This window comes from Pteropus vampyrus, unplaced genomic scaffold (assembly GCF_000151845.1).
Source record: "Pteropus vampyrus isolate Shadow unplaced genomic scaffold, Pvam_2.0 Scaffold29, whole genome shotgun sequence".
In the NCBI taxonomy this organism is placed as follows: Eukaryota; Metazoa; Chordata; class Mammalia; order Chiroptera; family Pteropodidae; genus Pteropus; species Pteropus vampyrus.
Genome location: NW_011888810.1, coordinates 2,254,103 through 2,270,480, shown reverse-complemented (window position 1 = coordinate 2,270,480; position 16,378 = coordinate 2,254,103). Strand labels below are relative to the sequence as shown.

At 41.7% G+C, this 16,378-nt stretch overlaps 1 protein-coding gene across 1 annotated transcript in view; it reads right to left on the bottom strand.

The window, feature by feature from the left end:
* The window catches only part of PKD1L2 (polycystin 1 like 2), an 85,043-nt gene that overhangs the window by 53,962 nt on the left and 14,703 nt on the right, over nt 1-16,378 (bottom strand). The window contains exons 6-12 of the mRNA XM_011356680.2: nt 11,711-11,940; nt 9,423-9,827; nt 7,206-7,283; nt 4,883-4,932; nt 2,973-3,090; nt 1,345-1,547; nt 700-775 (exon numbers count right to left, since the gene is read on the bottom strand). Of these exons, the coding sequence (XP_011354982.1) occupies nt 700-775; nt 1,345-1,547; nt 2,973-3,090; nt 4,883-4,932; nt 7,206-7,283; nt 9,423-9,827; nt 11,711-11,940 (1,160 nt within the window). The remainder of the gene's footprint in view (nt 1-699; nt 776-1,344; nt 1,548-2,972; nt 3,091-4,882; nt 4,933-7,205; nt 7,284-9,422; nt 9,828-11,710; nt 11,941-16,378) is intronic.

The following is a 16,378-nucleotide window of genomic DNA, read 5'->3' as shown; positions in this document are numbered from 1 at the left end:
CAGCATATCTTGATCTGATTCCTGGTCCTTCTCTGTAATATCATACCCCCTCCCTTGGGCCAATGAGAGATCACTTTGGCACTTGCTATGTGTCCAAACCATCCCCCAGCTCCTCTCAGTTTAAATTTCATAACAGCTCCTGAATCTCCCTACTTCTCTCTTCATGTCAATCCTAGTACAGGTATGTCAGACATTCTCCATTTACCCTGCAGCCCACTCTCCATCAACTCTTTGTGGCTCTGTGTACCAGGAAACTGATCTCTATAGACTTCATCGCACAAACTCTCTCACCCTTTGGCTTCTGGTTAGGCTCAGCCCATGGAAAGCATTGGCTGGAGATTGGAGGGTGAGAGGAGAAAGGCTGAAGTATTTATTTACCACTTTTGCTGTTCCTTACCTGATGGGCTATAGCTGACAGAGGCTGTGTTCCTCTCTCCAAGACTACAGTTTCTTTTGGAGGGGCACCTCTCTCAAGCTTCAGATCTTAGAGGGTTCCAGTAATGCCATCTCCCACCCACTTAACCTCTCCATTCCTCAGAGGGATAATGGCTTCCCTCTGTTGTAGACCTACACTGTCATCCCTGAGTTGTTCCCTGATCCCTGCCCATATCTGTAAAGACCCTTCGTCCAGTTGTCATCAGTTACAGTCTGAGTGAGCCATCTGCTTCCTTCAAGAACCTGACCGATAGACCAGGCTACCTTGAGCTCTCACTTTGATTCCCACAAGAGCCCAAGCAATCTCCCTGTATCCTCTCTTGCCCTCCTCCAGCCCATTCTGCACCAAAGCATTTTGAAGCAAAATGTGATCACATCCTCAGCCTGCTTAAAACCCTTGGATAGCTTTCCCAAACTCTCAGGATAAAGACCAAAGTCATGTCTTTGACAAGACCTGCAAGGCCCTGCCAGAGCCAGGCCCTGTCTATTCTTCCCATCTCTTCTTGCACCTCTCTCTTCCTCTGTGCTCTAGCCACACCAGCTTCTTTCACTTCCAGATTATTCTGTGCTCCCTCCCTTTACCACTCTGTTCTCTCTCCAGTCCTATTTTCCCTGGCCAAGTTAGTTCCTCTTCACTCTTCACATCTCCGCTGAGGGAAGCTTTCCTTCCCTGACCCTGAAGTCAGAGAAGTCATAGGTGTGTGCTCTCTCCCTTCATTAATTTGTGTGACTCATCACTGACCACCAGATAGTAACCTCTGTGAGAACTGAAACTGGGTCTGGTTTTGCCCACCACTGTAAGCTCTGCCCCTCAGTCCATGCCAACTGGGATTGAGTCTCAGTAAATGTTAGCTGCATGATGAATGAATGGCAACACTGCAGGAGTTTGCTCTCATGGCCCCACCTGACTTGAGGCTTGAGTTCCATGGAGGCAGACACATAGAGGCACTGCTCCTCCTGTTTCACCAGTTCCTGGCCTTTCCAGAGGGCCAGACGCAGGGTGACTGCAGAGTTGGGTGGTGGCAGGCAGGATGGAGGAACCACCAGCTTCCTCTGGTCTGTGCAGAGCAGCTGCCTCTCAACGCAGTCTCTCCATTGAGCCCAGCAACGTCCTGAGAAAGAGAGATGGGCAAACAATATCCATCCAGCAATGCTGAACTTGACAAATGTGGCTACCATCTGGTGGGGTTTTTAGAGGGGTCATAGATAAGAAAATCAACTCTACATACAGATTTTGATTAATAAAAATATTTCACTTGCAGGTTGCAGGAATGGTGCTATAGAAGGACACTTCTGGAGAAATGACCATGCTTCACCCAGACTCTGAGCAAACCTATGACTTGAGCTTTTGAGAAGGCAGGCAAATAGCAGGAGAGGTGCTAGGAGAATGCACAGCCCCACCTGGGAGAATGTCCAGGGCAGCTTCTTGTCCCTGGCGTAACTCTCACTCTATGTGGAAGTGACTGTCCACAGCTATATGACCTGTGGGGTACAGTGGGAACTGTACCTCTATCTGGGAGGCTACAGTGTCATCTCCTGCTTTGTGATACCAGCTTGGTAAGTCTCTGTATCCTTTGCCCTTCAACTCTATTGATTGACATTTTCCCATCAATCACCTTGCTCCCCCAACAGCCCCAAATATAATAATCATTCATAGGGCATGTCTGGGAGTAAGGTCATCAGTTCAATCACCTATTTGTAGCCTCTACTAATTCAGATAATAAGAACAAATATTCAGAAGGATGTTCTGACAAAAGCTTTCAAATTTTACATGACATTTGACCTAGGTACTACACTTCTAGAAATTTATTTATGAAAGTAATCACCGATGTAAATAAAGATTGAACTATAAAGATATTCATTACAGTGTTTATAAACGTAAGTAATTTGAAACAACCTTAATGTCCAAAAAAGAAGGCACTGTACCCTCTTTTTTGGATGTTTAGGTTGACATTAGCTTGATAGTCTATGAAGCAGTTATTATGAATATCAAGATGGAGAAAAAGATACCATGACATGAAATATGCAGGATATATCATTCAACGAAAAAAGGGTAACAAAAGCAATATGTACAGTATGAATGACTCATTTTCTTTCTAAAAGAATATGTATGTAGCTAGGATATATCCTTATGAAAAAGAGGATAACCATTTTTTTAAAAGAAGCACTAGTGCTACAATTTTGGTCTGTCAGAAAATGCCTCATCACTTTCTCCTTCTAGTCTCTTCTTAGTGGCATACCAAGGGTGTGGAGATGATGAGGAATCAACCTAAGAGGTGGAGCTGATTTTCACTGACATTGTTTGTAGTGATAATACAAAAGGAGACTGACATTCAGGATTAGTTATAGTTCTTAAATTCTCCTTGTTGCCTGCCTTCTGGGGCACCCCCACCTTGGTTTGCCCTGCTACCTTCCATTTCCATGGAATTTGCAAGGTACACAAAATGTCAGGCATGAGTATGCTAGTGTGAAGGTTAAGAAAAAGAACTGCAAAGCTGACCGCTATCCATCACTTCGTAGTGAGATAGGCCACTTACCACATGACCACTGGAAGTGTAAATCCTTGTCACTATCTGGCCAGCCTAGAGTCACTGTCATGAAAGGATCCACATACCGACCAGGTTCCAGGTAAACCTCCGCATTCTCTTTATCTCTCTGCAGAAAAAGCAACTGATTGGTGAGATATCGCTCCACAGTTGGCACCCCAGTCTTTACTTCAGAGCAATCTGTGCCAAGTGTGGTCACAGTCCAAGGCATCAAGTGGAGATAGGCCCTGTCTGATCTGCCTGACTCCCCTTGGGATGGCTCACTGGGTAAGTAACTTTAGTCAGAGTGTGGGCTCAGTGCTAAGGGTCCGTCATGTGTTCAGCTGCATTACCAGAGCCTTCTCTGGGCCAGGCCCTGTGCTTGATGCCTAGACAAAATATAGAGCAGGCCTCTGTCCTCAGATTTAGTAGGGAAGACAAGACACCAATGATTAAAACGCAGAGTGCTAACTAATTGCTACAGGAGAGGGGACCCAGGAGATTATGAGAACATAGGCAAGGGGGGCAGTAGGTTAAGAATGTAGGCTTTGGGGCCAGTCAGATCTCCAACTGGATCATTGGCCCTGGGACCTCTCGCCAGTATCTAAGCTGTTGGAGCTTCTGTTCCTCAAAAGTTTTATAGCATTTGACTCCTCGGGTTGCTGTGCATCAAATGAGAGAAACTAGTGATGTGCTTCCTCTTGTGTGCAGTGCAGGGGAGGACACAGAGCTGTTACCTCTATAAAGCAGGCAGCTGGAATCCCCAGAGGACAGAACCCCAGAGCTATTGTGAAGGGGGAGGAGTGAAGGTGAGCTGGGCAACAATGGAGAGCATGTGGATTCTGGGAGGAGGGATTGGCTGATATACACTGTGTTCCTGGAGTCAGTTCTGGTAAGACCTGTTAAACAGCTCAGACCCATCAGGCTTGACCTGGAATAACAAGAGGCTACAACAGAATGCAACCCCCAGTGGTCTCCCATGGCCTGATAATAAAACCCAAACCCCCTTGCCTTGGCACCTAAGACCCCATGTGATCTTGCCTCTGTCCATCTCTCTGTAATTTCCTACATCCTCGTTCTCCTCCACAGGGGCCTTGGGGGCCTTCATATATGTGTGCCCAGAAAGCTCTTGTTCTGCTTTCTAGCATGGCCGACTGTCTTATTTTCATGGCTCTACTTAAATGTCACCTTTTAAGAGTCATTGTCTGATCACTTTTGCTAGACTACTTTCTGTTAGTTGCTGTCATTGCACACTATTGCTTCTAGTTAGACATGTCACAATTCCTAATTATATATGTTAATTTGTTTGTTAGTCTCACCCACTAAGCTTCATGAAGGCAGGGATTATGTTTGTTTATTCACAACTGTATTCCCAGCCCCTAATACCAAGCCTTGAACATTATGAAGCACAATACATTTTACATGTTGAATAAATGCATTCATGAGCAATGTCAATAGCAAGGAGTTGAATTCTTAGTCTTGCTGTAAAAAGTAAAGAACCCGGGCCTATTTTCCAATATAAGCATTAAGAGGTATAGATTTTCCTCTGAGCACTGTCTTAGCTGCATCCCATATTTTCTATAGGTTGTATTGTCATTATCACTTAGAAACATTTTTAAATTTCTCTTACGATTTTTTTCTTTGACCCATTGATTTTTTAAACTGTGCTGTTTAATATCCAAGATGTCTAAAAGATATGTACATATCCTAGATATCTTATTATTTATTTATGACATAATTCTGTGGTTAGAGAACCTACTTTGCTTGATTTAAGTCCATCTGGGTCTCTAGTCAATCAAAAGAAACCTTGGTGATTCTAGTGTCTTGGTTATTAGCACTGAAATACCAAAAGCCAAAAGTAAAACAGATGCTTGGACATCTTTTTCTTGTGAGGTTAAGTGTTTTTTTAAAAAAATACTCACATTCTTTTCTTCAGCACTTGTCCCAGATGGTCCTTGGAGATTAGAAGGAGCTGTGAACATAGTGGGAATGGGTGTCAAACTTTGGTGGTGTTTATAAGGGTGCCAAAGGGCAGAGTCAGAGGGTATGTTGAAGAGCCCTGGGGATCTGCCTGTTTTTGGAAATGGGTTAGGGGAACCTAGCAAATATTGAGGTCATAGAGAAATGGTCAAAAGCAATACCATCATGTTCACTTCTGGGTTAAAGACACCTCTTTGGTAGTTAAGAAAGAGGCAAGCAGTGTAGTGTTTGTTAATTTCCATGGTGTAAATATTCCCATCAAGGCAGGTTTCAAGCTACCAAGCAGACCCCACTGAATGTAGAGGAGATGGGCATGACCGGCTCTGGCAAACTGTTAAGAGCCAGCCTCAGCACCTCATGGTATATTTCTAGATCCTTTTATTGGCCTCTTACTGGCTGTGTGAACCTGGGCAGGTTAGTTATTCTTTCTCAGTCTCAGCTTCCTAATCCATAAAATGTCTGAAGGCAATCTCTATTTTTCAAGGCTCCAGAAGGAATGAATGCTACGCTGTACGTACTGGCACACTGTAACCTACACATCTGTAAAGAGTGTTCATGCGTTAAGTTAAAAAAATGGAAAAGGTATACTCAATTAATATGCTCTAAAGATACTGAACATGAATATGATTAATGTCTAATTAAAGAATAGTAATTAGGATAGGAAATCAGGGTTATTCCATGTGATTCACTAGTCACTGATCTTTGGAAAATTCCTTCCCAGTGAAATCTCATTTACACAACTATAGCTTCAAAGGTCTATAAAATTGTACAAAGCAAATTAAAATGCCAGACACAGAGGACTTTCTTAACCTTAAGTAGGAAGATGGTCCAATAACCTTGAATTAAGAGGTCAAGATAAATAGTTGCTACCTCTGATCTTGCCATGAATTAGCTGAGTGACTTTGACAAAGTCAATTCGTCTCTCTGGGCCTCAAGTGCCATATGTGGAAAATGAGGGATGTGGACAGTAGAAGGGATATCTGACAGATTTTCCCCTGTCCAGGCACCCATGCCCCCTTCTTTTGGTAACAGCACCTACAGGTGATATTTTCCATGGAGAACCATCCTTCCCTAACTCTCTGTCCTTGGTGTGGGTGAAGCCAACCCTACATCATGTGTCAGGGTAGATGTAATCCTGGTCTGCCCAAAGCTGAGTACCAATTTCCTCCAAACTCAGCAAGGGATTAAGGAGGGAATATGAATCAAGCTTGGGCCAGTGAGAGTCAGCCTCAGAATTTCTGCTGGAAATATCAACCAAGAGGTGTTCTTTCTCTTCTGGAGTTAAGGACCAAAGCCTGGGGCCATCTTGCTACTTCTTGGGATGTGAGAATCAGAATAAAGAGACCTAGAACCAAGAGATGGAGAGAAGCAGACTTCTGAAGACATCATGTGTCTGGATCCAGTTGCGCCTAAACCCTGGACTTTTTATTTTCTGAGTTGATAAAAATTTTCTTTTTACTTAAGCTAGTTTGAGCTGCTTTTCTGTCCCTTGCTACTCAAAGAGTCCTGGCAAACACATTCAAGGTGATCTTTAAGCTCTGCAACAACTACTGTTGGCTGCCTACCCATCCCTGCCTCTTGGCTGCCAGAATCCACCTACTCCCACAGAGCTGAAAATGCTGAATATCTGCTTTTCAGCATCCCTTATAGAGGGGCACATGATCCTTCCCTGGTCAATGGTATCTGAGGAGAAGATTGCTGAGGGCTGGTGGGAAGATTTTTCACCAATAAAAAGAGATGTACAGAAAAAAAAAAGAGATGTACAGGAAGAAATGAGCTTTATCTGCTGCTAGATAATGCTTGGTTGACATGTGATGTCTGGAACTGCAACAGCCATCATGATTGCATGAGAAGCAGCCTAGAGACAAAGCAAAGTTTCTCAGGATGGTAGAGCAGAATGATAGACTGATCCTGGGTCCTACTGGTGACACTGAGCCACTGAACCAGTCCTGCAACTACTTACCTTTTCTTAGTAGGTGAGATGGTAATGCCTTGAATTTGAAGCCACTTATGTTAGGCTTTCTGCTACTTGTAGCTTTAAAGCATCATAACTAATACAAATGTTTTGGAATTCTATATCAATGGTCGAATGTTTTACTGCATACATCATTGCCTCTTTAGAGTAACCAGAGCATTCTTAATATCTGTAGAGCAAGATAAATATTTACAGCCCTGATTTGAAGAGCCCCTCACTAGATTCCAAGCAAGTGCAATGCCCTAGACCCCTGATCACAAGTTTTATACTCCCTTGCAGAAAGCTCTTGCCTGTGACAGTGATGCTTCCAATTTCCAAACTCAAGTTTGAGAAGGCATTCCTCACCAGCACAGTGACCAAAAAGATGCCTGCAATGCAAAAGGTAGAGAATTGTGGGCATTTTAATAAATTGGTTAGACAACTCTCCCAGCTCATGCTTCTTCAGTCCCCTGATGGCAGCATTCTAATCTTTCATCCTCTGAGTATTTAATGAATCCCTGTTGTATATCAGGCATGGTGCAAGGCTCTGGGACACAGAAATGGTCCTTGTCCTCAGGGCCTTATGGTCTAGTAAATATGCAGGACACTAAGTGCCAGAACACTTAGGAATTGACCTGGGGGCATTGTGAGCATGGGGTGGGTGGTCGCTTAAACCTCAGGGGAGAAAGAAATGGTTCAAGGGATGGGGCTGGGGCTAGAGCAAAAGTTCAAAGGACAGTAGTACTCATTAGTTAGATTAGAGAAGGGATTCCAACAGAGGGAAAGACATGATAGGATTTTAGAAAGGGTGGAGAGGGTGGAGAGGGGAGAGGATTTGTAAGATTTATTTGGAGAAAGCTGCTAATATATACATATCTCACCCCTCCTCCCTCATGGGGAAGGGTGGTGCCATCTTATCTTAAGCCTAGAGAGCAAGTCATCAGAGGAGACCCTTGAAAAGCTGGATATGTGTTCTTTGAGGTTGGGAAACCTCATGGACAGGTTTCATACTCATGCTCTTGCAGGAATGGTCTGCGACAAGCGGTAGAATGAGAGGTAGAGAGGGAGAGTTAAGGGCTGCATTTCTGCATTTGGGAAAACTATAGTTGGCTGGTAGCAAGCCAAGGAATGAATAAGAATTTTCTATGGACCAAATGTTTTCTCTGGGGAGAGAGGGTGCTAAAGAGGGTAGTGAGAATGAGGAGAAAAGAAAGAGAGAGTGACCCTGTTGGTGGTCCAGGAGAAGCAGCAGCTGGGTAGATGTGGCCAGCTGAAAGAAAGGTATCACTACAGCCCTGGAGTGGAGGGACCCAGGGGGCCTCCAGAGCCTAGAGAAGCTCTTACGAAAGGCGGCTGCAAATATCTGCTGGGCCCTGAGAGCAAGCCCAGTCAGGCCTGGGCCAGGTTCCCTTTCCTTCCTCCTCACTTCCTTCATCCCTGGAGTTGTCTAAATGTTTTTCTTCTTGAGAGAAGACTGATTATTATCTTAGATTATCATCTAAGAATGAGCCAGTAGTTACAGGGCATGCTGAAATTTTATCTGTTGTCTCTTACTTAGTAACTTTTTTAGGAGACAAATTAATTTGCATTTGAATTATAGCCTATATATTGTTTGTATTTTCCATTGTCATTTCATTCTGGATTCTTCTTGTTCCAAGCTGGACCTTTGGTACCTGGCAGAGTTCTAATGTTTTTTTTCCTTGCATCTGTTGTCCTTTCTGTAATCTTTTGCCAAATACCTTGCTGAGGGCGTGGTAGCCCCATACCTGCATAGTATTAGCCCCTTTCTTGCTTACCTCTGAGATCCAGGGCAGGGGACTCTGTGGGCAGGGCCCGGGTCTGCTAGAGACTCTGTGACCCTTATCATATTCCTTCCTGATGATATCACCACACTGTCCTCAGTGACTCTCTGTTCTCTACAGATTAAATGCATTGTCTGCTGTGGTCTCCTCCCCTGGCTGGTGCCAGCCAGTCTGTCTCCCAGACGGTATGTTGCACTACTTCTATTCTAGCCAGCATTATGACACTTATTCTCTTGTCCCTCTCTCCTACTCTTCAGTTTTTGCCTCTCTCTCCCCCAAGGGCAAATTTCTTGAACCTCTAGAAATGATGGAAGAAATAGAAATACTTTTGCTCTTTTCCAGTGGTTCTCAATGGGAGTGATTTTTCTCCCCAGGGACAGTTGGCAATGTCTGGAGACATTTTTGTTGTCATGACTTAGGAGGCTGGTGCTACTAGTGAATAGAAGCCAAAAGTGCTGCTAAACATCCTACAATACACAGGACAGCCCCAACAACAAAGAATGATCCAGTCCCAAGTGTCAGAAATGCCAAAGTTGAGAACCCCTGTGACTATAAGCTCTATGAAGGCAGATAATATCAATCTCTTTCTTATTTTGTGACTCAAGCTGGATACTGTGAAACATGTTTGTGTCCAGGACACACTGAAAACTGACTGGCAGGACCCTGGACTCTAAGTCTGGAAGGGAAGGGAAGAGAAGAGGCAGGGGAGCCACCAACCCCAAGTACCTTCAAGAGGAACTGCCACATGGTAAATCCCAGATGGCCACCCGAGGCTCTCTTCCTCATGGGAAAAGGATGCATTGAGTCCAGCTACCTCAAAGGTCAGCTTCTCTGGAATGCCATGAGCCACTGAGACGTTGACCAGTAGGTCCTGTCCAAGCTCCAAGTGGTCAGAAGCCCAAGAGGCCCGAAGTCCTGACAGAGGCTCCATGAAGTGGACTGTGATGTTCGTGGAGAGTGCAGAGGTGGTGGTGCTGCTGGTTGCGCAGATCTCCAGGTGGTGCATCCCTGGGCCCATCCATTGCTGGGCTACTCTATCCAGGGTCAGATTGTAGGGGAGCAGGCCCCTCTGTGTAGTGGACTCAGCCAGGGTTGTGTTACCTAACAGCACAGTGTAAGTCACCACTGTTCCTAGATGGGATAAGAAATATTTAAGAATGTTGGTAACAACCATGTAGTTGATTATACTGAGATAATTCAGACTCATATTCAAGCTCCAAAGTGAGATTCTGGATATAGACATGAATATAGATATAGCTGTAAAAAAATATGTAAGAATATACCTTGCCTCTGAAAATTAATAGTGATTATCTCTGAGTATTGGATTTATGTGTAATTTTTATTTTGGGATCCTCTTTTCTTATTTGTATATTCTAATTTATACTATGCATATGTTACCCCTAAACTCAAAAGTTTATAATAAGAATATTAGAATATTTCATTGACAGGATATCTTTGTAGGAAGAAGGAACGCCAAAGAAGAAGCATCTCTCAAGACTATGGCTGATTTTTTTGCATGAAAATTAGCCTCAAATCTTGTTTCGAGCGGTAACAGGTAAAGCCATGTCCTTCCACTTCTATGGCTGACTGTCTGAAACACTACCGAACAGGAGAACTCAGCCTGTTCTCATCATAATAGAGCTCCCTTACAGGTTGAAGCTGGTTGTCCTAACTGGATGCTAAATATTGTGCTTGACCTTTAAAATATGATTAAACCAACAAATCAGGATTCTTTCCAATAGAAACCAAGCTAGTATATTTCTTGTTTGAGTGAAGATGATGATGATGGTGATGATGATGATGATAACGATAACATAAGCCCTCTGAGAGCAGGAACCCTGACTTTCAGGTTTACTGCTACCTTTCCCACACCTGGAAAAGAGTATACATTCAATTATATTTGTAGAATGAAAAAATAAATGAAGGATTTTAAGTTTCCTCAGGTACACGTAGCACTCATCTTCAGCCAACAAACACACCAAACTGAAGGGAGCCTCACACCACCTGGATCCTCACTCATACAGTTACAGCTATGAGTGAGGATCCAGGTGGTATGAGGTCATGTGAGGTCACACTCTCACCTCTGCAGCTCTGTGCTGCACTGTTTCTATCAACAGGCCTCTGTCTAGATCTCAAACTGGACCTGTGCCTTGAGGAAAGATGCTGCCTTGGGTAGGGATGGGTCTTAGTTGGGAGAGTCTCTACTGAGATAAGGGGTGGTATTCAAAATATTTAACAACTGAAACTGCGTGGACACCAGCTAAGTAGAATGGATGTTCTGATAAATCAGAATGGACATTGTGACCAATAAGAATGGACACTGTGACTAATCAGAATGGATACTGTGACCAATCAGAGTAGATGCTGCGACCAATCAGATTGGACACTGTGACCAATCAGAATGGACATTGTGACCAGTGAGAAATGTTCCTATGACCAATCAAAATGGACACCTTGACTAATCAAAATGATGACCAATTAGAATGGCCTCTGTGACTTATCAGAATGGACACCAGCCATAACAGCTGCTATAGCTGTAGCAGCATGTACAGCTGAATATCAGCCCTGACTTGGGGCAGTGTAATTGTGCCAAGTTGGTCAATGCTGGTTGCACTGAGATGGGCTCAGGCCCAGCTGGTAGCACTCCTAGTCCTATTTGAATTCCTCCAATAAGGAGTGGCTTAGGAGTTCAATTCCCATGACGGGCATGTGAAGAAGGGCATTTGGAAGGCTAGGAGCTCTCACTAGTTTACTAGCTTTGTGACTTTGAACCTTTGATTCTGAACCTTTTCTCTGTTTCTTTATCTATAAAATGGGGATAATAATACTAGGTGGGCTGTATATGTAAAGCACTTAGATCAGTTCCTGGCACACACAAGGTACTAAATAAATGAATAACTAAAAAATTTACTTGATATATGATTGCTGTTAATATTTATTAAAGCCTGGGAGTTGGATAGATAGATTTGGAGGAAATCAGGTTGCCTTGACCTCGACCATTTCTGCAGACTCACCTCCATCAAGCTCCACCTGAATCCACATAGGGTCCCCAAAGACAGCCCAGCAGAGAAAGCCGCCTCCTGATTTGGACAGCCCAGAGCACCCAGTAACACTGAGCCTCTCCATCTTGTCTCGCATTGTCACTTGCTTCTGAGCTGTCACATGCCATTCACTGGTTGTGCACTCAGCAAGCACGGTGAATTCCCCAGGGTTTGTGAACTGGTAGATCACGTTGCTGGACAAACTGCCAGAAACAAAATTATTAGCAGCACCAGGGACATACAAACATGTGTATTCACACATGCATACACACCTTATTTGCTCTGTAATGATAAACAGATAAAGAAAAAGATGCTACACAACCAAGCTCTTCGTGTTCTCAAGGTTACATTGAGATGTCCCAGAGCAGGTGAGAGTGGAAGAAATAGCACTGACTAACCAGGGAGTTGAAGATTAGATTGCAAGTCTGTTTTCTGCCATTTATTCACTCTGTGGCTCACATAAACCCCATCTCTGAGTCTTCTTGCTTCATCTGTAAAATACTATGCCCCAGCCTAAATTTCTGAGCCTTATTTTCCCCATCTATAAAATGGACTCAGATTCCAAACATATCAAAATTATGTGTTTGATTGCTTCTTATTTTCCCAAGGGGATTAATTAAAAATCTCTAACATGGCCTGCAAAGGTGCACATGACCTTCCCTCCTGAACTCCTTCCCATCTCCTGTCACACACTTCTTCTCTATCTGTTCATTGAGACCTCTTTTTTAGTTTCTAGAACATGCCACCTGTTGCCCATCTCAAGACCTGCAAGTGCGCTGATCTTTGCTGAGAAGGCTCTTGCCCACCTTTTTGCTCACACTCATGTGCCAACTTTGGTTCTCACCTTAAATATTGCCTTTTCAAGAAAGCCTTCCTTAGGTTCCCTTTACTGCTGTAGCTTTGCTGCTTCTAGGTGACACTAATCCCTGTGTGCTTGTTTATTCACTGTCATTCTTCCCTGCTGTTCTGTCAGCACAGACAGTGTCTATCTAGTTCTCTGTTACATACTTGGCACCTAGCACAGAGTCTAGCACATAGTTGAGAAATAGTTGACAAATGAACATATTTGTGAAAAAGCTTAGGAAACAGTAACCTGATTCTTGGAGCCAGCCAAGATAGAGTAAGCCCACCATAGCCTATTCTACCCGAGAATTCTGAAAAATAAACAACTGAAGATAAATTGGGGAGGAAAGTCAAAACTTTAAGAATCATCCATAAAGATTAGAGTTTTCTGTTTTGTGTCTTAAAAAAAAGAAATCTCTATCCCTTGGCTTTGTTGGCAGGATAGCCTGAGTCATGAAACTATACAGTGAGTGAAGAAAATAAAAACCCCAAGATAACCAGGAAAGGGGACCCAGTGAGCCTAAGAGTACAGAGGAAATACTCATTTTTGTTTCGTGCTATTTCTTTTTTTTTCTCTTGGCTCTGCTTCAAACTGTCCTCTCTCTGCACTGACTCATGGGGTGATGCAGACTCCTAAATACCCAAAAGAAAACACATCTTTCTAACCATAGGAATCGCGAAAAATATCCTGTGAGAGCTGGAGATTGGGGAGAGGGATCCTGAAAAAGAGAGATCTGGAGATGAGGATTCCCTGATTCTGTGTATGACCCAGCATAAATCATGAACTCACCCACAAACTATGCATGTGTGGAACAGACCCAAGGAAACAGCAAAGGCTTTGTGAACTGAACTACAACATAAATGGCCACCTTGAGTGGTACATGAATGGGCAGAACCAAAGAGCTTTGAAAACTGAACTGACATGGGAACCGCCAATCATAGAAGGCAAGTCAGAATGTGTAGTCTGAACTTAACTGGGTTGGTTGCTTGCTAAAACAAAACAAAAGCAGCATTTTTCCAGAGGATTTTAACAGGATCCAGAATTTTAGAACCTACTACTCAAAATGTCCAGAATACAATCCAAAATTACTTGATAGTCAAAGAATCAGGAAAATGATCATATTTCAAGGGAAAATATAATCAATAGTTATTTATGAAATGACTCAGATATAGTAATTATCAAAGACTTTTAATCATCTATGATAACCATGCTCCATGAGGTAAAAGTAAATGTTCTTGAAATGAATGAAAAAAATCAACATTTTCAGCAAAGAAACATAAACTATAAGAAAATAACGATATTTTAGAAATGGAAAACAATATCTGAAATGAGAAATTCACTGGATGAATACAATAGCAGAATAGAAGTGATGGAAGAAAAAAATCCATGAGCTTGAAGATAGAGCAAGAAAAATTATCCAGTCTGAAGAAGAGAGAGAAAATATATTAAATTTTTAAAAACGAGCAGAGCATCCACAATCTGTATAATAATATCAAAATGGAAAACATTTGTGCCATTACAGCACCAGTGAGAAGAAAGAGATTAGTGTAGAAAAATATATTTGAAGAAAGAATAACTGAAAGCTTCCCAAACTTGGCAAAACATAAAGATTCAAGAAGCTCTGTTAACCCCCAAAAGGAAAAAAAAAACTTGGAGAAAACCATGCCCACACTTATAATGATCAAACTGCTAATAATCAAAGATAAAAAAAAAACTTTGAAATCAGCCTGAAAAAAATGACATATTACATATAGAGAAAATGGTTATTTGAATGACTATAGATTTCTCTTCAGAAACCATGAAGGTCAGTGTTGAAAGGAAAGAATTGGTAACACATACTTCTATATCCAGCAAAAATATCTTCCAGGAATTAAAGCAAAATAGAGACAATCTCAGGAATAAAGAAATACTCTAAGAGAATTTGTTGCCAGAAAATCTGCGTTAAAAGAAATGCTGAAGGAATTTTTTTCCAGCTGAAGGGAAATTAGATACCAGAGGAAAACCTGAAACTTCAAGAATGAACAGAGAGCACAAGATATGGCAAATAACCTGGTAAATGTATAAACTATTTTCCTCTTCTTAAGTTCTTTAAAATATGTATGATTGTTGGAAGGGGTTTTTAATGTATGTAGATGTCGTACATATGACAATTATAATACAAAGATAGGCAGGCAAAGGGACCTATATGCTAATAAGGCTTCAATATTTTACCTGAAGTGGTAAAATATTAACTCTAAGAAGACTGTGAAAGGTTAGATATTGAAATCCATAAAGCAACTACTAAAAAAGTAATTCAAAGAGATATAACAAAAAAAATTGATAAGTTAAAATTGAATACTAAAAATATTCAAATAATCCGAGAAAAATCAAGAAAGGAGAGGAATGGCAGAGCGGTAAGGATAAACAGAGGGGGCAAACAGAAAACAACAAAATAATAGACCTAAATCTAACTATATCAATAAGTATATTAATTGTAAAAGGTCTAAACACACCAATTATTATGCCATATGGGATATTAAAAAAACCACGACTCAACCATATACTGTCTACAAGAAGCCCACTTTAAATACAATGACATAGCTAACTTTAAAAGGATGGAAGAAAGATCTACCAACCAACACTAATCAAAAGAAAGCTGGAGTGGCCATTGTTAATATCAGATAATGTAGATTTTAGAACAAGAAAACATAAACTCATTATGGACATGCGAAGGATGGTTTTTAATAGCAAATCCAGCCTGTTTTTCAGTGATCTGTCTGGAAAAAGCAATTTCTTCTGTTCTTTGAACTCTGGTGCCAATTGAAATTACCCAGAAAAAATGCAGAGAAATGGGTTTTTTCTGATTTTTCTCCCAGTGATTCACCCAAGGGAGAAGACTTCAAAGTAGTTTTAGAAACTGCTGCCAGCAAAGGGAAAATATGCTCAGAGTACAAAAAGATGGAGACAACTTTAAAAATCGTACTATGATCCTACAAGCCAGCAATTCCACTCCTAGGTATAAACCCAACAGAAATGTGTACATATGTGCACCAAAAGACGTGCACTAGAATGTTCATAGCAGCACAGTTTATAATACCCCAAATGGGAAACCCCTCAAAATACCTATCAATACTAGAATGGATAAGTAAATTGAGGTGCATTCATACAATGGAATGTTATACAGCCATAAGAAAAAAGGAATCACAATTATATACAACCATGTGGATAAATCTCAAAAGTGCACTATTGAACAGAAGTCAGACACAAAAGAAAATGTACTTTATGATTCCATTTTTATAAGTTTCAAATACAGCTCACACTATTCGGTAATGTTAGAAATCAGAATCCTTGGAGAGAATGGGGGATTTAGGGGAGACTGGTTATGTTTTGTTGATCTGGGTGCTGGTTACATTGGTGTGTGCAATGCGTAAAACTGAGTTGAGCTGTATCTTTTTGTGCACTTTTGTGTACGTGTATTATGCTTCAATGAAAAGTTTAAAAATTGGTTCAAGACCGTTATTCACTGAAATTTGCACACACCGCTTTGATATTTGACATTAATGGGATGCAACTTTTATTTTAAAAGTGGAGAAGAAAGCTCACATTTTTGGTCTTTGCTCATAATGTCCAATTGTTAACAACAACATAGACTTGTTATTTTGTGTATCTCCCTCACAAATTGCCAGCCAACTTGGTGGATGAAGCCACTTGACAAAATTGGGCAGTGTGGTGGAAAGGAAATGAGATCTCCTGGGGTTACCTGCATAACCTAATGACTCAATTAATCTCTTTGAGCCTTAGTTCCCTTATCCATAAAA